Source organism: Anas platyrhynchos, chromosome 4 (assembly GCF_047663525.1).
Source record: "Anas platyrhynchos isolate ZD024472 breed Pekin duck chromosome 4, IASCAAS_PekinDuck_T2T, whole genome shotgun sequence".
Taxonomy (NCBI): Eukaryota; Metazoa; Chordata; class Aves; order Anseriformes; family Anatidae; genus Anas; species Anas platyrhynchos.
This window is the reverse complement of record NC_092590.1, coordinates 23,422,408-23,444,679: the sequence shown is the minus strand read 5'-3', so window position 1 is coordinate 23,444,679 and position 22,272 is coordinate 23,422,408. Positions and strand designations below refer to the sequence as shown.

At 42.8% G+C, this 22,272-nt stretch overlaps 2 protein-coding genes across 8 annotated transcripts in view; one reads left to right on the top strand and one right to left on the bottom strand.

Annotated features, from left to right (window-relative positions):
* Nucleotides 1-17,489, bottom strand: part of CFAP97 (cilia and flagella associated protein 97) — a 28,482-nt gene extending 10,993 nt beyond the window's left edge. The window contains exons 1-5 of one of the 5 annotated variants that reach the window (XM_027456275.3): nt 17,357-17,374; nt 16,773-16,905; nt 8,795-9,679; nt 8,632-8,703; nt 8,375-8,464 (exon numbers count right to left, since the gene is read on the bottom strand). In XM_027456275.3, coding sequence (XP_027312076.1) covers nt 8,375-8,464; nt 8,632-8,703; nt 8,795-9,659 — 1,027 coding nt within the window. In that variant the 5' untranslated portion in view covers nt 9,660-9,679; nt 16,773-16,905; nt 17,357-17,374. Of the gene's footprint in view, nt 1-8,374; nt 8,465-8,631; nt 8,704-8,794; nt 9,680-14,910; nt 15,064-16,772; nt 16,906-17,158; nt 17,320-17,356 lie in introns of those variants that run through there. The other 4 variants (XM_013106862.5, XM_038177967.2, XM_013107018.5 and 1 more) reach the window with 4 other exon arrangements.
* A 101-nt stretch (nt 17,490-17,590) lies between these two features.
* The window catches only part of SNX25 (sorting nexin 25), an 82,178-nt gene continuing 77,496 nt past the window's right edge, over nt 17,591-22,272 (top strand). Inside the window, exon 1 of one of the 3 annotated variants that reach the window (XM_072037226.1) lies at nt 17,591-17,796. In XM_072037226.1, the coding sequence (XP_071893327.1) occupies nt 17,650-17,796 (147 nt within the window). In that variant the 5' untranslated portion in view covers nt 17,591-17,649. Of the gene's footprint in view, nt 17,797-21,207; nt 21,883-22,272 lie in introns of those variants that run through there. The other 2 variants (XM_072037227.1, XM_027456272.3) reach the window with 2 other exon arrangements.

The window sequence follows — 22,272 nt, the reverse complement described above, 5'->3', positions numbered from 1 at the left end:
AAGAAAACTGAAAAAAAAGTTATTGCAGTATCTCAACTGATTTCAGTGCAGAACTGATGCAGCAAATATTTATTATTATTTATTGCATTTTATTTAAAAGAGTTAGAAGCAGTATCTAGAAATCAAAATCCAAGTAGTTCGTTTTAGAATCTCTCTGGAAGTTAGTAACTTTGCCCGTCAGTATGCTAGCTGGTATATGCAGGAACTACCCCCAGGGCACTGTAACTGCAAGGTCGTTTACATAAGCAAATACCATCTTATTAGTCAAGAGAAGGTGCAAATCACCTCAAATCCAAGACAATGCAAAATAGCACAGATCAAGTGTGCCAACCAACAGATTAAGGAAGTATAAGTGTCTTGATAAAAATCTTTACAATTTAGTAAGTTATTCAAAGGAAAATTAGTTTAGCTATCAAATCCGTTTGGGGAGACAAACCTGGGGTAAGACTCATATCCAGATAAACCTACAAGAGACAAGAAGAAATGCACAGAAAATAACTAGCACCACACAATTCACAGAGTAACATCAAGCAGTGGTACACTTCTCAGTGTAAAAAAAATACATATCCTTATGGGAACACACAAAACTAGCACTGCAATACACAGTTGGTAGAAAGTGACTTGTACAACCACCTGAAGAAGGCATTTCTTACATATCATGCATAGCCAAGTTACATAATTTATAACTTTATTACAAAGCTATAAAATCACAATGTCATCTTTTGCCTTACATCCATTGCATTTCATAGATTGAACAGTTGTTCAACTGTTGTCTTGACCCCGCTTTTTGCCCCCATGTTATTGGGGATGCAGTCTCATACACAAGACATTTCAGTTTCTAAATAGCTCTCTGTGCAAATTCCAAATTCTGTGAAAGGTGTGAACTAGTCAAACTCCATTTAAAGTAATGGCATTTTGAATTAGGACATTTAGAAATACTGGTTTCAAGTGTTCACCAGTAAATGATTGCTTAAATTCTCCAAAAGGCAACTAGCTATACTTTGGTGGAGAGTGCACACTCCAAATAAACAGGTATGAACTACACACGTTATTTACATTTACTTAGTGTAGAAACTAACCTCACTGCTGCCAACAGCTTTCTGACTAGACCTGAGGTTAAATGCTCGCTAACAATGACAGAATCAAATAAACCACAAATTAAAAAAAAAAAAAAACACCACACATTAAAGGAAAAGTATTAAGGCCACAACAACTCTGCTGCAAAGTTACTTAGCGAAGCCTGAGCAGACGACTGCCCAAACCCAATCTCTGCAATACAGCAACTTAGCAAGAGTTTAGAAGACTCACAAATTTTGCACCGAATTTCAGACCGGATACAGTAAGTGCAGCAGCAAGTTTTCCTCAAGAGGCTAGGGAGAAAGGATTACTCTTAAAGTTTAGTTCCTCACTGCTTGTTTCAGTTCCTCAACAGATCTTTTTATAGCTAACCTTCTGCATGGCCTAAGGAAGAACTGCCTTAGAAATTTCACAGGCAGCTCTCTGCAGCAAGAGTGCTGCAATTCACCAGGTCATTGAATCGGACAACACACTAAGAGTTGTTGTTCTGTTGTTCTTTGAGCTGCAGAATTAACAAATCAGAATTGTGTTTTACTGAGTTAAGCTCTGTTAACAAAGAATTTAAGCCTCGAATACCACTTCAAAACAACCGCTAACTGATGGAAGCTCATCTGTATCCTTTTCTAAATCACAGCAACTGCAACACTGTTCTCCTCAGGAACCCTGTGACAGGAGAGTTTAAGTTTATTAAAAAAATAATAATAGTAAAAAAGAAGATTAGCAACAGAATGCATACTGCATAACTTCCTGAAAGACAATCACAAATATAGAGCAAGTGCTTCTGCCTAACAAAACAAGGAGAATGCAAAGGACATTCATAAAATCCCTGATCCTTAAACTACGGTCAATCAGCCACAGGAGCAATCGAACAAAGCTGCAAACTAAAGTTTCTGCAAGTTTTCCTGAAGCAGTGGTGATGTTATTTCTGTGGTCAGAGTCACAAACTATCACTTTTGGCAGAAGTGCTCAACTGTGCCTGCAGTGAGGTTTCTGACCCTGTAACTCATGATCATCATCAGCTGCAATAGTTTCGTCTCAAGCCACCTGGCTGAAAACCTGACCAACCCACACTATTTTAAGACACTACTTACACTGTCAAATGTTCCTATTCCCTGCTCACCTACTATGACACAAAATTATATGATTTATATCAGGAATTGATGTCCAATATGCATTGGATGTGCTTCAATTTTCATGTCAAAGAAAGCCATGCTTTCACAGGAACAGAAGCAGAAGCATACGTGAAGCCAACAAAAGCCTACAAAAACAGGGAGAATTCACCATCAATAAACAACAACACGAGTCAAGATCCCACGTAAGAGGTAAATGCATTTATTTTAAATGCTACTAAGTATTTCAGGTACAGTTAGTGTTAACCCAAGTATCTGAGCTTTAAAAGTTATTAGAGCAATTTAGAATCATTGAACAGCTTGGGTTGGAAGGGGCCTCAAAAGATCACCAGGTGCAACCTTTTTGTTGATTTATTCAACAACATATCTATGCTGCTGTTTAATCACAACACAGAAATGTTTGAATGGTTTACCTGACTGTTTTTGCAGTGGCCAACGATAACGTGAGGCAAAACTAAAGCTTCGGGTTATGATTTAAGGTTCTGAAGCATTTGCAATTTGTACTTCTCCTCAAGTCTCGGAACAATTAAATATGATTTATGTGTATCTTCATACTCTACCAATGAGTAGTAAGTAATTTATCTAAATCCCTACTGACCACTCCATTGTTATCTGGACCGTAAACCAGTAATTTGGGGGAGAGGAGTAAACAAGTAGTAGCATTTGCATAAAGACTTGCACAGCACACAGTGCTACTTCTCATCTGCTGAAAAGCTGTAAAAGAAATTTCTCTGGTATTCATGGGATTTCTATGAAAGCTGGTTTCCATGGAGAGACACCTGACTTTCTTTGAAGCAATAAACAAGCTGTTTATTGCTTTCAATTTGTGAGCATTGAAACGACCTTGCAGATTAAAAAAGACCAAACCTTACACGAAATACAAATGATAATTAGCAAGTCAAATGCATTAGGACAGGTTAATACAGCTCTCCTAATGGCATTAAGGCTAAAATTAAAATCGTGCATCTTCCACTCTCTTGCAATCCCAGCAGGAAAATGCATTAAATTGCTTCAGTGCTTACACTTTTCAGTTTGCCTGTTGTTTTGTTTTATACTGCTCCACTACCGTATCTGTGACAAATCTGAAAGATATGAAAGGATTAAATCACAGTTCCTCAGAAACGTCTAATAGGTTCAGTCTGAATCTATTCCCCTGTAGTACTTCTGTGCAAATATTTCCTTGTCTATCCATTATTTCATGCTGCATATTTAAAAAAAAAAAGATTTTGGAGAATTCCTGGTTTGATGCTTTTTTGAAAAAAAGGAAAATATGATTTTTAAAGTAAAAACATTCTTATTTACAAATATATGCTTAAATAGGGCTGCTATTTATTCTTGATGTCATAAGAAAAAGAACAAATATACAGGTACAGACAAATTCCACAAATTATAGCCAAGAAGTTAAAGCAATTGCTACATGTTCAGTTGAAGCTGCTATTTAATTTTCTACAATAGCTTTATTCGGAAACACAGGGCTTTTACTTTCACAGTAATGATATTTACATCACAGTGCTTTTCAGCGAGTGATCTATAATTTTTTTCACAATAGAAAATCTAAGGCACAGAAGAGGCAAAATGATTCATCAGAGAGCATACAGGTCAGTGAGAGCTTCAAGGATAGAATTCAGTCTTCAGTCTGTGGCCTAATGTCCTACTTACCCTATCACACCACCTCCTCAGGTTAATAATAGCTAATACCATGGATTTACAAACTAATTCTTACGGACACTTCTGTAAAATAAGCAGGCATCAACCCCATTCTACAGAGAAGAAAACACGAAGTACTAAATCTTCCGTACTCTAAATACCTTCTGCAATCCCATTACTACTGTATTCATACCCAGTGTAAATTCAGATAAAGATACATACAGTATTTTTGCCAAACCACCCTGAATTCTAAACTCCAGAAACTGAAAGACTTGTCTAAAGCTAGAGAGTAAGTCTGCAGCATAATGAAATGAAAACGGAGGATTGCTTAATTCACAATCCATGCCTAACACATCTCTTCATCTGCGTAACAGCCTTTTGATACTTGAAGGGGTCTTATAAAAAGGATGGAGAAGGACTCTTCACTGGGGCAGACGATGATAAAACAAGGGGGAATGGTCTTAAACTAAAAGAGATTTATACTAGACACGAGGAAAAAATTTTTCACTCAGAGGGTGGTAAGGCGCTGGCACAGGCTGCCCAGAGAAGCTGTGGCTGCCCCATCCCTGGAGGTGCTCAAGGCCAGGCTGGATGGGGCTTTCGGCAGCCTGGGCTGCTGGGAGGTGTCCCTGCCCATGGCAAGGGCCTGGAACTGGTCCCTTCCAACCCAAACCCAAACCATTTAATGACTATGAAAATCTGAATTCCTTAAAATAAGGCAGGATATTGGTTCAAGACATAGAATCAAGCAAAAGAGCACCAGAAAAATCTCAAGATTTCTATTCCCATCTTTCTAACAAGCAGCTTTAAGTAAATACTTCCGAAAACAAATTTTGGATGTTATTTCTTCACATTAGCATATTTCATTCCCTCCTTGTGTTCAGACTGCACAGAAGTACAAAAAAAGAGGATGACAACTAACATTTATTATTATGGGTGTTGAATATTGCCAAGTCAGTTCTTATTCTAATATTCTAAAATATCTAACGTTTATTATAAATGTGGAAACAATATTTACTCAAAAGAATGGTGCATATATAAAAAGTCTATGTAAAACCAGGAAACAACCAAAGAACTAAATTTCTACTTCAAAAATCATAATCACACCTACATGTTTTCCACACAGATGGGGAGAAGAGTGAGAAGTCTGTAAAAAACAAACCTTATCAACGCTGAATAACTGAAATAGTGCGTGGCCAAGTTGATAAGATATTTTAATTCCAGCACAGTGTGGCCCCGCAGCTCCAATGCTACAGTCATTCAACTAACAAGCAATTAAACCCTTCAGGGATTCAGAGCTACCATAGCAGTATCATGGATACACCTAACAATCTTTATGCACAATGCAGAGATAATCAATAAGCAATCAAACTCCAGTCACCTGAACAATATGGCCCAGTTGGGCCTAGGTTACACCAGGACTCAGGCTGGTTTTAAGACTCCCATCTCTGCAGTCACAGGGTTCAGTATGAGTGGGGCAGGGAGGGGGCTGTGGAGGGGCTCTCCCTCCCACCCCACCTCCAAGCTGCTCTGAGCAGAGTGGCACACAGCTGCAGGACTGATATGGGAACAATGCAGTGACCAATGCAATACGCTGCAGGTTTGTCTGTCTGCTCTGCACAACCTCTGTTTTAACCACGCATGCAATTTCTACTGAGACTCCTCCTGCTGCAGACTGAGGGCACCATACAACAGAAACGGCGTGGGGAAAGTTGCTGTGCACACCGTATCTTGACATGGCAGCTTACAGATACCCGGGCTCTACGAGTTCTTCCTTATCTCTTTCCTCATGTTACATCTGCTCTCAAGAATACTCTGTTCCCATGCCCTGCCTTCATCAGCCTGCTGCAAAGCCACAGCAATGCAGCCGCACAACCAGGAGGCTCCAAAAACTGCACGTTTCATCTCACTGCTTCCTTTTCTGTAGAACAGATCTTGATTCCAGCACAATAAACGAAGGGACTACATTCATTGCTTTATTTGTCTCTGGCAACGTGCAGAACCTGCTCCTCTCCAGCTATCAAGCATAATCTTCAGTTCACTCTCAGCTACAGTTACCAAGTAAGTTTCTGCTGTTTTAACTAAAACTAGTTCAGTTATTTTCCATGGGGTGAATCAAGGCCTCACTGCAAGCTGCAGTACTTGGAAATGCTCACCTCAGTAGCAGCACACACACAAAGACAACTTTTAGATGTAGCGACCAAGTATTGACACTCACCATTATCAGTTTTTCATTCACACGTCTTGTCACTAAAAATATTTTTAAAATATCAGTAGTAGAGCTGCATGGTAATTCCCAAGTAAAAGCATTCAAACAGCAATACACTGCATAGAGAACATGTGATTTCAAACTAAGATTATATTATCTGTGAGATTTCAAATTATTCCCAATAGCATAACCTAAATTTTAACGTTTATCAAGATAGACACTTAGCTTTAGGCAAAACAAGGGCATTTTTTTTTAAGTCTAAATATGGATTTTTTTTTCAAATGCTTATAAAAATTGAATAGTTTGTAATAAGAGCACAAATACGTACCAAGGGTGTATAAGACAGAAGAAAAGCTATAGTAGCTCATTTCTAATTCAGCTTCAAATTTTCTTCTAAATACTTAATGAATGATATTTTAAGATACACGAACCACCTCTTTGCTTAAAAACCAGATTGCTGCTCTAGATCAGAACTTGTATGAACATCATTAGCCTTTAATAGATTTCTACCCTTTCTTTGTTCTTATGTTTATTTTCTAATACAAGAGATTCAGGTCTTCCCATGTGTTCACACCACCAATGTACAGATCTGTATAAAAATTAATTGCTGCATCACTGCATATCTCCTAGAAACATCACAGTAACAGATGACACTGATATCCTGCAAATTTCTGGGGACCTTGAGAAATCAGACTCACACAACTGCCATAAATCCTTAGACTCAGCTACATTTGACAAACAATTTTAAACTGTTCCATCAGTATCGATTACTGAAAAAAATTTATACTTTAAAGCCAAATCTGAGCCATCCTGATGATCACTTAAATACTGATTCATGCACTCAGAACTGTGCTTCAAGTGAGAACAGTCTAAGTCATGTTCATCAGAACTGGATAGGCACAGACATTTCATGCAGGTTGTCAGGAGGAAGGAGTGGGGGAAACTGATTCACACACACAAAAAAGGACAGAAAAACCTGCAAGCACTAATTCAGAGCTCCTATTTTCCCAGATGAGTTACTTTCCACCATTAATAATCCTGCCCCATTTAAACTCCAAAATACCCAAAGTAATTAAGCTATGTTGTGCTTGCCAACTTGGAGAGGCACTTGGGAGTAATATGCATGTTAATCAGGAACATTAACTGCCAGACTGTATGAATTCTGCTTCTCATTACTCAATCTTTATTATTGTTATTTAGAACCGGTTTTCAGTCTGGGGAAAAACCTCCCTTCTTCAAACAAGTTCGTCTCTGAGAATATTTATTCTGAGCTATAATACCCATTTGTTTTAGGGATGTGATGAATCTTCCCATGGTTGCCAGTCATTAAATAGCTTCTTGCTATCAAGAAACAAATAAAGATGCAGGACATCATTATTTCAATTGCCTAGCAACACCTCTTCTAACATCACATTTTGACAAGTGGTTGAAGCCCTTTCTAGCAGGAAGGAGTTGCTCCAGCACAAGGACTGCCAGAGTCAAGAATCAGCTCTACCTTTCTTGATGGCCAGCTTTGTTCTTACGATCTGAATTTCCATGTAAGTGAAATCCTTATCTCTATTCATAGGAAAGTCAGATGATGCATGCAACATATTTTGAAACCTTCCTCACTATAGGCTCAATCTAGCGAGGTATAAGGTAAAGAAAAATGACAAGCAGCTTTCACCATGCCAGATCTACCATAATATAGCAACTAGGCTTGAAATGCACCAGACTATAAAATTCTTACCTCATTTGATATCAGCAGATTTCTTGACCTGAGTCTTTTACTCTACAGAGCTTACTACTGAGAACTTTGGGCAATAAGAATAAGAGCAAAATCATCGTGTAGATCTTAAAATACACATATGAAGTTATCCAACGCTTTTTCAACCCATACAACAAAGGTTTGGAATGAATGTAGCAAAAGAGATACAAAGCTCTCTCTCAGAGTCTATTTTTAATGTGAAGTAACTCTTTTAGCAAGAAGTAACCACTCAAATTTTTAGTAAAGATCTTATTTCTTCCAAGTATCTTTACCCAACTTTATCATTTTTCAAAAGGCTGACAGTTTGTAAGAAAATTCAAATAATTCTGTTTTGCTATCAAAAAGATACTAGAAGTTTAAATACTTGATTAAACGTGAATTCTCTTTATTATGTAATGTGGTTTTGGACTACCTTTCAACTTAGAAGGTAGAGAATCCAGCATTTTATCAGGAAAGTTAGTGTTTTAATTTAGATAATAAGTTGTGGCATTATCTAGTAAGCCATGACTTGTTAAAATGCACGTACAGTTCTAGTATTCAATTTGTTAATAAATCAAATCTTACCTGGGAATTCACTGTACATCTTACTTCTATGTATACACATACCCACATGGGCTCCTACATATGCTTCTTCTTTCCACTGTACAAGCAATACTGTTTTCATACGTGAGAATTCAAAGAGTTCAACATAGTTTAATTTCAAACATTTTTACAATACATCTGGCAAAACCCAACCCTTCCCTTCTATTAGAACTCAGTTCTGTATTACTCCCAACAACATACAAATGTCATACTTTATTTTTAAAAAAAGTAGGAGTTACCTTTCAAAAGCTGATTCAGGTCCATGGCATCATGCAAGACTTTTCGACTATATCTGCGGTCAAACTCGGAATCTGAGAAGGGAGAAGAAAAATCATGTAAAATTGGACTTTCCAGCCTCACAGTTTTTAGAAATTATGTTGTACTTAAATTCTTCAAAATTACCATATAGTTCTTGGCTCACGTTTTCTTGTCTTTTTATTTTTAATTTCTTGTCATTTGAAGCTGCAAGTTCAAAAGACTGGATAGGACTGATGTCTGGAGTTGACAGAGGTGTTACATCGGTCACCGTGTCTTCAGACTCTTCCAGGTAATCACCAAGCTTTGGTTTTCCTTCTGTTACTTTTATTGATGACTTGAATTTTTGTTTTGGAGACAGAAGAGCTACACTACAAGCATTCCTCTTTGAGGAAGAATGTGATGAATCCGATAAACAGCTATCAGAATCTGTATCAGAGCAATCTGTATCTGAGCTCGAAGATGAAGATGAGGAGGAAGAGGAGGAAGAAGAGGAGGAGGAGGAACTGATATTAGTGTATTTTTTGCTAGCCTTTTTTGCGTTGTTTGACTGCTTAGCAGACTTTGGTCTAACCTTCTGTTTTTTGCCATCGTCACTACTGTCTTCTTCATCTGTATAATAGTCTTCTTCACCTTCTTTAACTATTTTGGGGATTCCAGCCAGAACACTTTCCGGCATTCCCTTACTTGCTGCAGATCCTGTTCCAGAGGTACCTGCGTTCTCTGAAGCTGGAGAAAGTGAGGAAGATGAAGCATCCACTGGGTGGTCTGTGTTGCTTTCTAGGGACTGATCCTTCTGCAAATCTTCCTGCTTCTCTTTGCTTTCCTCCTCACAACAGTTTGCATCCTTTGTATTAGCAATCAAATCAGGGTCTGAAAGAATCACTTCCTTTGTACTTTCTTTCTCTATACATTCACCATTTTCTTCACTCTTCTTTTTCTCTTCCTCCAAATCACTGTCAAAGAAAGCATGATCCACTTCACCATCTGATACATCTTCAAAGCGATCCATACTGAAACACCAAGTGTCTCCTGCAACCATCAGAAAAGGTTTCCAACGGTTAGCATAAGAAAAGATACAAGCACACTTTCAGTATAATAGTTTTGTTCTTTATTCTCTTAGCTCTTGTCATTTATAATTCTGCATTTAATTATGTTACATAGCTAGGGACAGCTCCGTAGTTGAGTTTTATAATGAAATTTGGTTCTGCTTTATTGTACATGGCTTATGTACTTCTATTAGGCCAGTAAGCATTACTTACTTTTTGGCCAATTACACGAACAAAAACTATCATGATTTCAACACTTTCATCCCCAAGGAATTTGTCAAACACTTTTGATGGTACAGTGCCTTAACTACAACAAGCATGTAATTGAAGTGTCTGGGTTTTGTCCCTTTAAGCTAGAACCTCTCTGTATTATTGCTTTGGGTTTTATTTTAGAAACCTTGGGTCTGTGCGGTGGTCCTCACCTTGGCTGAGGCAGCGGTCCAAACTGTGGACTTTAAGAATGAAAAGGAGGTGCAATTTCAATTTACATCAAAGATCCATGGCTCCCTAGGTTAAACTGTAATAGATGCAGGGTTTGTCAGAATTAATCTTTCAGTTTGGATCAGGAGCCTGCTTTTCTTGGCAGTCCGTCCTCTACAATGCGCTGTGTAGCACAGTAAGCAAATCTGATTCGTTTCAGATGAAACTAACCTCTAACGTGTGCTCCAGGCACTAACCTAGCACACCCACACCAGTAGTTACCAGTCACTCCACAGGACTGGATAACAGCTCATCCTAACAAAAGGATAATTCATGCATATAGCACATATATCAGGTCCTCAGTGCTGGTACGCTCTACAGATCTGCTCCTGTTGTGTCATACTTCTTATGGAAACACACGGTGTTAGATCCTATGAAAATTGTGTATGTAGTAGGGGGGATATGACAGTTTCCACTCGTTATTAGGATATATACGGAACTAAAAAGAAAAAAATACAATGAAAACAGAAATAGTAACACAGACCGCTGTTCCCAGCTAGCTAGAAGCACTTTTCTCCTACTATTTGTCACAGGTTATATATATATTTGATGTATTTATTGATTGCATTTTAAATTCTTCAGACTCAAGGAAACCAAGAACAAAGACAGTAGAAGCAACTAGGCAAGGCAGGAGAACGAGAATATTTCAAGAGGTGCTCTCCCTTAAACCCATACAATTTGTTGCCATGGCAAACAAGGGTGAAAAAGGAATTCCTAAGCTTGCTTTGAAAGTGCAAGACTATTCCCAAGAAAGCCTCTACTTAAAGTTATTTCAAAACACAAGATTTTTCAAAGGTCACCGTCATTCAGTTATCTTGCCACTTCTCAAATACTGCTCTCCTTCAGGGATTTGAAATACGCACCCCAAGTACAAAAAGGCCAGTACAAAAGTAGAAGGTACGGAATCTCCTGTGGTTTTAAAATCCATGAAGACAAAGAACTGAAGAGATTTAATAAGGTTAGATGTTGTATAAACCTGAAAACGCTAGGGAAAAAAGCAAGCAAATGTCAATTTTGGTGTCTTAAGAGAAACTCTTTAAGCACCTAAAGCCTTGCAGAACATCAGAACAAAGGAATAAAACACTTGGGAACCCTTAACTTGAAACACTACAAGGAATTTGGAAACTTTTCCAATGCACGTCACTCGCTGTGATCCCTGGCTTCAGGCAAGGTTGCACAGCCTGCAATGCCCAACTGCCATACAAATTCCTGCAAGGTTTCCTGGAGCAGCTTCCTAAAAGGATGATGTATTTGAATATATGAAAATGTACGTCACAGAAGAAGAATCAGAAGACAATAACACAACATTGCTTAGTTATGGCTGATTGGTAAGAGTGGGCACATGGCATATTTCACTTGTCTCAAGCACGTGGATGTGACCCACTGTTAGCACTGCTGTACGTACAGGAGCGCAAGGGGATAAGGCAACACCAGGTTTGCGGGTGGATGAAGACTCACTAGTACAGGTTGAAATACCAAACTCCGTTGTGTAACCCACTGTTTGCTTCTGTAATGCTGCCCAGTTCAGAAAGTGCAAGTAAACTAGGATTATATTACAGGAGATGAGATACTAAGTGGTTGCACTGAGACTTCTCAGATGTTTCTTTGCTGAACACAACCTCTTGAGTGAAGAAGGGATTTAACTCCAGGTAGTGGCAAGAGGACAGAGAATAGGTGACAAAATGTGACAGGAAGCAGCAAGGGGCCCTTAAACTCTTGCCCACCTCCATCACCAGCCAAGGAGCACGTCTTCCCACATCGCGTGACTTACAAATCGCTGAACCATGAGTTCTCCGTGAAGCCTGAGCCAGAACTGATTAATGGATAAGGACTGCCATTACCAGAAGAAACGCAGTTATCAGCCTTGCTGTGCCTGAGGAGCAGCAGTCAGTTCAGCGCCAAGCGCTCCTTCCATGTTCTGGCACAGCCCCGCAACTACTTCAGCCTTCTTCTTAATGGGAAACAGATGCACTACATTGGTCCCTTTCTCTCACTGACACTCCTGATCATTCACAAGCTAAACTTTAATTAATTTTGTAGTTTCTGTTAAAAACAAATGGGAGGAAACAGATGAAGAGATGGTATTTTTTTGTTCCTATTCCCCTCACGCAGCCAGAAGGTCTTTAAGGGAGCTGGAATCTGCCAAGCAGCAGCAATACAGAATAAGCAATTTTGCTGATGAACCACGTCTAATTTAATAAACAAACTGTGCACACACAGCCCTTTCTATACAGGGCAGAACGTCATTTTATGTCTGTGAGAAGTACAGAGTTCTGCTAAGGGAACATTCATTAAAATATAGAACCAACAAGTGAAATCCTGAAAGCCCAGTAAACTGGCAACAGGACCAAACACTTCTCATTAACTGCTAATTCTAATAACCATTGCAATTATTTTCAAAAGATGTATGCCCTCTGCGGCTTCCTGTCATGAAACCTTCTATCAGAAGCAATAAGAAGACACCTTCTGGTTGAAGGTTATCAACTTTCCTTCGTAAATATTGTTGGTACTCGATATGGGCAGAACTAACAAAGCCAGAGAGCCTCTCCCAGCCTGCGCAGTCGCTGCTTCCCCTTTTAGCTGGAAATTTCCAGCTTTCCAGAGCAGAGACCCACCCTCCCAATCTCAGACCGCAGAACCAAGTGTTTGAGAGCTAAGGGGCTGGAAGGTTAAAGTGTCTTAATTAAAGTTCTATTCTGCCAGTGGCAGATGTTGGTTAGGATGTTCCCAAATCCTCTGGCTCTAGTTGTTGCCCCGCTGGCAGGGATCCTAACCCCTCACTAATGCTGACTGCCGAATTCTATGGTGTACCTGGAAAGGGTGAGAACGCTAACCACATCGTCTAACTACCACGTGCAGAATGATAATCAGTGAACAAGTTACCACGTAAAAGCAAGCTAATTCAAAGCTGGCCCTTCCCCTCTTTCTCCTGCCCCTCCTCCTTCGTTTTTGGCTGACACAAACAAGAAGTGAGCAAATTTGAAAGCGTCTAGGAAGATGCAACAAAATTTCTAAGAAGATTGGAAAAGTACAACTTATGAGGACTTGTTTTGCTTATAAGAGAGAAAACAGAGGAAAGTATGAATCTTAAAATACGTAAAACAGACTGAACTAAAACTTAGTTTGTTCTCAGATACAATCACCATGTGTTCGAAATCAAGCAGTGCAGCTGCCCCCAGCCACATGCCTCGCTGTGCACACACAGCCCTACTCACCTCCTCTTGAACGCGAGGTTTCATTTTTGCTACCAACAGCAACACAGCATGCAAAGGAGGAAGGATCTCTCACAGGAAACTATTTCCCATGAGGGAATTCCCCACTGAAAATTTTGCCATTGCTGCCCCTTTTCCTCCTCACCCCCCCCTTGCCCTGGTTTTCTCCGCTGCATACTCAAAGGGAAAAGCATTTTCTCTGCAGGCTGTAAAATACAGTCTATTAACTCTCAGACATGTGTCAGGTCAGCCCTCACAAGAGCATTCTGACCATCTGCAAACAGAGGCAGACCCACTGGAGATGCTCCACAGTACTCTGAATCCTTTAAAAGGATCCCAGCAGAAAGTCCTGGGTGTCCTGCCGATCCCAAGCAAGGATTCAGTTCAGCAAGTGGGCACTAGAAGCTCCTGGAACAGTCAATTGCCATCATCTGTTTGAGTAAACGAGAGCACATGACCACCACAGAGCCCTGGATGACCGCAGGGCAAAGGCCTTGAAGTTAATGTACAAGAAGGAGAAGAAAAAAAAAATAGTTCTACTTGATCAAAAAAAAAACATTCCCCTACTATGAAAAGCCAAAATATACCGAGGGATGTGGACCTGTAGCTTCAGGACTTGACTCACACGCTCTCCCTGCTGCTACATATTCTTCATTCTGTAATTCTGTTCTCCAGCACAGGTTGCTTGGTTATGTTCCCACCAAACAAAAGGAGTGCAGATGACTGAGGAAGCCACAGTTCCTGCTGGGAAGATCTCTCCTGAGCTCTCATAGGACTCAGGATTGCGAAGGAAAGACACCAGCTCCAGCCACAAGGACACGCTTGCTGAAGAAACAAGCACAGATTTTTTTTTTCCTTAGTGCATCCTAGAAAATGTTGTGGGAAGCGGTTGGTTTAGTTTTGCTCCTTAATAAACCTCATTCTCGTGAGAGGAAAACCTGGGTTGGAGGCTACTGAGCTTAAAAGATGGCTGCGATGATGCCTGTGCAACAAGGCCATTGCTACTGCTTACTGTTGAGAAACCCAGGAAAATTGTCAGCAAACCCTCCAAACCCAGAGGGAACAGAAGCAACTTCGAATAAAAATAAACAACAAGGAATCATATGCTGTCTGATAAAAACACCAGCAGCTTCTGGCCCTGCTTGTGAACATGGAGAAGTGATGCCACCCACACCCGTGGGCTGACTGCCACACGCTGCTCCCCCTACCTGCAAGGGTCCACTGCTTGCAAGGTAATAAAAAACAACTCCTCCTTTAGTGCAAAACTTGAGCAAATACACCTCAAAAAGGCTGGGGTTACACGAGGCATCACCCTGGTGCACCAGCCTAGGGACTCTGTCTTTCTTCCTTCTGCTGCAAGTACACCACTCAAACACAAAAAAAATCACCAGTATTTGTGCAATAACTGCCCCATTATCCCCACCTTGTAACAAACCACCTGTGTCTGCCCTGTGCTCCTGCCTCATTCACTGCAAACAGTAGAGATGTGTGCCAAAAATGCTGAGAATATACAGGTGCTCACCTGCCACAGCTGGGAAGCCAGGGCTCAAAAATAAAGCCCAAATAGAGGTCAAGACATTTTCATCCACGTGCTGACCATCCACATCATACACACGCTGTCCTTCCACATGGATCAATTAAATGCAAGTTTTGTGCCCACAATGCACCAAATGCCTGTTAAAAACACCTGTGACACCTGTTATCACCCCTGGGGAAATACACACACACTTAAAGAGATGCAGACCACGTTCTCCACAGCTGCTAAAGATGAGATGTAATTCACGTATTCTCAGCTTCTTCTTCTATCCAAGAGGAAGAAGCCCTGACTGGTACAGGTGAGCAGAGGGAACTACATTAGTACAGTCTCCAAATCAATACACAAAGAACAGCTTAAACAACTACCGCTCAGTCCCAGTACATGCACTTTGCCTCAGAGTGTGTGCAGGGCAAATGAGGTAAAGGCCTCTTGAGATCCTCTTGCATTATATTTTTATGACTTCTTCATTTCTTCAGATGAGAAGCCTTACTATGGAAATACAGGTAAAATACTGGAACACAAGGCTGTCTTTTAAATGCATCATGATATGGGTGGGCTTCCTGGGATTCTCTGTATTATGTTGCTAAAATAAAACGCTTCAAGATTGCCAAATGCCCACCACCAAATCACCACCCACCACCACCATCAGACTGCTGGATGGGAAATACCTCCGTGTCAAGAAAGATAGGGCTTGTTTTAAACCTTTACTATCACCAGGCTTGGCTGAGCATGAGACCAGAAAAGCAAAGAACGAAAATGCTTTAAAGGGCAGCTCTGGTGGAAGCACTGAGGGCACACCTGTTATCATAACAGCCTACCCATTTCCCATAAATCTGAGGAGATATTACTGCAATTTTTGAAGGCCTCCTCGAAGAAGTACTTCTATGTACTGCTGGGTCAAGTCTCTAGATTTATATCCCCAAATTCCTTGTTGTCTCCTTTTCTGCACTCTCCATTTCACACCATTACAAGCAATATCTAGGCTGAGAAAACACAAAGGAACAACGCAAGCACAACAAAACAACTAAGAAAAAGCACTGAAAGAGCTCCAAGCATTCCAAAAAAATGAGTCCTAAGATTTGAAGACTATTTTATGAATCCGTTCTTCAACTAACATCTGGTGATTAATTTTCTAGTAACTATGACTTCATTATAGTCTTCAAACAGTTTCTCTGAAGAATTTCACTTTCTGTGCAACTTTTTTCTCCCTCCACTGATGACTCCAGTGATCAGTCGCTACCAAGAAGCTTCCTATACTGGAGAAAGAGATTAACCACTTTTTCCACAGAAGCAATAATGCACAAAACACATTTGATGCTCTCTATTGAACACCTCATAACAGACAAATGCAGAGCTCCAACAGAAATTTAGTACTGCTATTTCTATTATAATCATTCCAACCTGCAGCTTTCTTGCCTGCTATGTTTCCATGAACGTTGCAAACTTTTAACCACAAGGTTTATAAATATATAAATGTCCAAATGCAAACACTAAATACTTCTTGTATGTTTTGTAGTATGAAGGGACAAATGTAAGCACTTGCATACTGTAACAAAAACCAGCTTCTAAAAAACTGGATTCAATAGAACAACACTGGAAACACTTCAGCAAGGCATTAAAGATAGTTTCAGTTGTAGTTTAATATGTCTTAAGGCATAACATATTTTAAAGTGCTAACTTTCTTAATATGTTGTGAGAACTCCAGAAAAAACTAGGGCTTCACAAGCACGACACAGGTTGCTGTTTGTATCATCTCGCTGGGAGACTTGGGAAGGGATTCAGTTATTCTGCCCTACTGCAGGGGCCACACAAACGATACGCAGGGAAGGCCCAGGATTTACAGTTACCTCTTCTGTGGCTTCCACGCAAATCCGTACGGGTGGCTGGTTATTTGGCGGCTGGTTATTCTTCCAAACTACTTGGTTCCCATCCTGGGACCCAGCAATGAAGAATACAGCCCTGGGCTACAATACCATCGCCCTGAGGAAACGACAAAGACGCAACTCGCGATGATTTTTACCACACTCGAGACGAGCTGTTTACAGGAATCGCTTCGGCTGACTTCGTGCCTACCCCGGCGGCTCCGGGCCAGCAGGAGCCCCCCCATACAGCACGCACCCGAGGGACACCCACATACGTGTCGCTCAGGCGGCGACCCAAGTAGCGAGACAGCGAACTCCCTCATAAAATAACACACAAATAAACAGCAGCAGTAAAGAAACGCGCTCCCCACCTTGCTCGAGCTGGCATTTGAGGGCAAAACTGACCAGAGGCGGGGGAAGGGAAACGCCACACACCCGCTCTCCGAGCTCCTTCCTCGGCCCCCGGCAGGGACCCCAGCGGGCCAGCAGCCCCGGGCGAGCAACCGCCGCCTTCTTCCCCCCCCCGGCTTCGCTGTGGTAACGGCGCGGGGGCCGGGGCGGATACTCACACGGCCGGGCCGAGAGAGAGCAGGGCAATGGGGGAACGGCGCCGCTTCGCCGCCGTCTTGCTGAGAGCCTCCTGCGCCGCCCGGGCCAGCCCCCTCGCGTCGCCGGGCGGGGAGAGGCGGTGCTTGAGGGGGAGGGAAGGGAGCCGAGGGCCGGGCGGGGGCTCTCGGGTTCCTCCCCTCCTTCCTCAGCCTTTCGGGGATGGGGGAGATGGTTGGGGTGCTCGATGAGGGGATGGCGCCCACCCTGAGGTGGTGGTGGCTCAGGCTGAGGTGATGGTCCCCGTGCTGAGGTGATGGTGCTCCTGGTTGAGGTGATGAGGTCTCACATGAAGGTGATGGAGACAAATTTGAGGAGCAGAGGGAAGTACCTGTTTCTACCCGAACACAAGATTCACCCTCCCTCAAGATTCACCCTCATCTCCACATCCTTGAATCTCACGGTAATTACTGAAGATAAACGGATGAAGCCTTCAGGCAGAGCTTCGTTACTTCTGGCGCTGATGAGCCGGGTGGCAACTACCACTAATGGTCTGCCACCGTAAGTGGTAGTGTCCTGCGTGAGGGTGGGAAAGATTCCGGCTCTTTTGAGGGGGGCAGTTGAAATAGCAGACCTTGGCGTGCCTCTAACAGCAACAATATGGCTTTTTAAGAAAGTAGGATAGAACCGTGAAAAGAAAGATTCAAAACTAAAAAACAAACAAAAATGGTCCTGTTATTCATTATGAAAGAGATTTAATGACATGATCATGGTTTTTTGTTCTTTTTTTTTTTTTTTTTTTTTTTTTTTTTTTGCTGAGCATATTGAATTTTGAGTTGAATCAGGCTGTGCAGCCAAGACAACTGTTGTGTATACGGCCCTGTTTAATTTGGCACATGAATATAGACACACACACAGAGTATGTGTATGTATGTGCGCATGTATACAAACACACATTTTAAAATACATACACTGAACGTGGCAGAATACTACAAGTACAGAAAGAAAATCTCCTGATAACGTAACTGAATTCCCATGTGTTAACTAGATTGTATTACTACTGCTACAGTGTTTAATGGAGGTTCTTCAACTCACTTCAATTAACTTTTCATATTTCATGATGTATTTCATTCTCATTTTTCAGGAACCTTGCTCAACTCAGTGTTGAAATGTTGAATAATCACAACTGCAGTAGAAATCAGTGGGAGCTGTAATTGGAAAACACCAAGTACTACAAAATACTGAGCATTCCAAAAAGTCTCTCTGTTATCTCACATTACACATTAAGTAGGTACTTTTGCCTTTGTTTTTCCTGTGCATCAAGTTCCTATTTGCAAACAGGCAAAATACACCACTCATAAAAATGTATAACAAGAAAAAATCAGTTAATATTTGTAAAGTACTTGGCCTAACTTACATATTCTGCAGAAATTCAGGCAACAAAATAAAAAGTGCTCTTCATATGAGAGCAATTCAACTAATTTTTAGTAAGGGAGGAATGGAGCTTATCAGAAAGATAGTACGTGATAGTAGTAAATTGCCAGCCTCTACAGTAACATGATTGGAACCAGAAAGGCCCACAAAAGACTAAGCAAACAAAAGAAAGCCTTTGCTATAGCATTAAGCTAGTCTAAACATTTTGAAGGTGCAAATTTATAAAAGTTAAAAGTTTGCAGTACTGTGAAGTTAAAAGTTGCAAGACTATCACTCTAAGGATAGATACAAAATGGAATGTATCTCAGTTTTGGGGCTTGGTGTAGGATATGTTATAAACAAGCTAATTATACTCTTTGCTCAAAGGAGAAAAGTGAAGATGCTGACTCTTCACCCAAATTAGACATAATTTCTGTTTTAAAATGAGATAAACTCTTCTCTTTGTAGGAAATATATTTGCTGTAATGCTTGAAAAAGGTAGAGTTTGAATAGCTTATCTCACAAACTAATTCCATGAAGGATTGAAATAGTTATAGAAAGATAATAACATAATCCCCAGTCCAAAAAAATCACTTCTGAAGTCCTTTTTATATTCTACAGAAATGTATTTTATAAAGTACAAAAGGGGGAATTCAAATAACACTGAATTGAACTTGAAAATTGCCACTGACTTGCATGGAGCTAGGACATCATCTAAAATATTAGGAACTGTATGTCAGGTTGGAAAGTCATAGAATCTTATTAAAAACTAAAAGAAAAACAATCAAAGCTCCCTCTAGCTCTATGGATATACACTTGAACTGATTTAGATACATCTAATTCAGGGTATGATGTGTAAATCCTGACTAAAATTGGTAGGATTACTCATTCAGACAAGAACTGTTTTTGTGCGTAAGCACTGCAGGACTAAACCTTCATTGTAGTTAGGTTTATTTTTTATCTTCCTCTCCACTTCTGAGAATTAATACTCTAATGAGAAAATAATCTCTGTTTACACAGAACTAACAGCATTACAAGCCCTGCTTCAGGTTAATTTAAAAATTTAATTCCCTTAAGTAGTTTTGACAGAGGCCCAGGCAGTTTCCTGAATGCATTTGCTGTAGAAGGCCTCTCCACACTCTGTCTTGTTTCTTGTGTGGCTCTTGAGATGCCAGAATAGATGTTGAATGTAGTCCAGAGCCTCATATTTTCTGAACTCTGAGGAATTGTGTGCTGGGAGTTGGATCTCTGCTTTTTGTTTTCTACCTGATGAGAGTAAAATAACATTACAGGAAACCTTCTGGCATGTTGGGCCTTCTCCAAAAGCTCTTGGCCTCTGCAAGAATCTCTCTGTTGGTTGTAATGACCAGAGATATTGAAAGAACCTTGTACCTCAAGCCCTTTGGTGCAGCATCGGGATGCTTTGGCACTGGCAGTAGTGTTTTCACTTTCTGCATATGATGATTTTCACCTTTAATCACATTAGACACATTACTCAAGTAATCACTTTTGGACACCCTGGATGGTCTGAGCTAGTGCTTACATGAGCTTTGTGCGATTTAACATCCACTAAATAGAATAAACCGTACAATAAAACTATATTTAAACTACCGTAAAGGATCAGCTTAAGGAGCAAAGTCTCTTTTGGTCAGTGACTGAAATGGGGGCTGAAATCACCACAAAACTACTTCACTATTTTGAGAGGAAATAGATTTCAGTGCAAAACTCTAAAAGGAAAAGACACGTATGTATGGAGACAATCTGATACACAAGTCAGGCCGTTCTGTGGGTTAGGTTAGAACTAGCTTAAAAATACTGTGTGTTGTCCTTGCTTCCATTACAGTTGTGCGCCACAAACTGAGCCCTAAACGATCTCTGGAGAGCAATGTTAGGGCTGTAACTGAATATTCCAGCTCCTGGCCTTGACTTGTGCAATATCTCAGAAGCGCTGGAAAATTCAGAGCTTAAAGTGGTTGCTTGCGCTCTTGAGATTATAGAGAGATGTAAGCATGCACGGATCTAAGCATTCACAAGATCAGGGCTTTGGCGTTCACCCTTTTTTTTTTTCATAGGAATTGTAGCATTAACCTTACAGAAGCGACTGCTGAATGGGAATAACTCAGGGTGCCTCCAGCCTCAGCACGGTAACCGTGTGGAACATGGCAAAGCTTTTGCCCCCCTCAGGACTTGTTAGGACCAGGTGCCGCGCTACGGATCTCCAGCGGCAGGGCAGCGGTGGGCACCCCTTGGGGCCGGTTAGTGGGGTCGCTGTCGTCCCCTTTCCCCGCTCCACCACCTCTTTACCCCCACAACCCCGCTGTTTAGGCTCAGGGGCCGAGCACAGGGCTGCTGCGGAGGGGCTGCGGGTGCCGCCCGCCTCCTCCCGGCCTGCGCGGGGCCTCCGGGCCGGCCCCAGCCCCAGCCCCGGCCCCGCCTCCGCCTCCTCCCCGTGCCGGGGCTGCCTCCAGGAAGCGGCCGAGCCGCGCCGAGCCCAGCCGAGCCGAGCCGAGCCGAGCCGCGCCGCGCCGCCGCCGGGCATGAGCTCCGGCTCCCCCGGCGGCCGCAGCGGTGCCAGTGGCGGCGGGCGGCGGAGACCGAAGGGGAGGCGGCGGCGGAGGAGGCGGAGGAGGAGGAGGAGAGGGGCCCCGGCAGCGGCCGCCTCGGCGGGGGGCTGCGGCGGCTAGCGGGAGATGCGCTGCGTGCCCGCGGCGCCCCGAGCAGCATGTTCCCCGCCGCCGACAGCGCTAGCGGCACGGCCGGACAGCCCGAGGCAACGGGGGGCGCCGCCAGCACCGCCGCTCCCCCTCCGTGCTCGCACGGCAGCCGCAGCGGCGACGAGGAGGAGGAGGAGGAGGCGGCCGAAGACGAAGAGGACGGGGAGCGCGGCGCGCCCCGCTTGGTGCTGGCGGCGGGGCTGGCGCTGCTGGCCGCCTCCGTCGCCTACCTGGGCCGGCAGGAGGAGGCGGGGGGCCGCGGGCCGCTCTGCCTGGCCCTGCCGCTGCTCCGCCTCGCCCTCTACGCGGGCTGCGCCGCCGCCGCCGCCGCGCTGGGCGCCCTGCTCGGCCTGCTCGGCCGCCGCCGCCGCCGCCTGCCCCCGCCCGCCCGCCCCGCTGCGCCCCGGCCGCGGCTGCCGGCGGTAAGTGGCGCCCCGGGACCCCCCAAAGCCTCGGGGCTGAGAGAGGGGACGCCCCGCAGCCTGTCGGGGTGCGGGTGGCACAAGGGTTGGGAGTCCAGGTAGAGGAGCTAGCCAAAGTTACTTGGCTGCCATCCGCTCCGGTCTCTCCAGAGCTGTTCCTAAGCCAGGCTTGGAAAGCTGCTGCTGGGAGCGGGGATCCAGCTCTGCACACCGGTATCAGGGTCACCTGGTGTTGGGCATCACGGTGGGGGCTCTGGTACGGTGCCCCCATCTGCTCCCTGGTGAGCGCAGATCTCGGTGGGGTGTTAGCAGGTGAGGTGCTCGGCAGCAGAAAGCAGCACCCAAACGCTGTGTCGCTTTGACAGCATCACACGGGGTATCTGAGAGCGC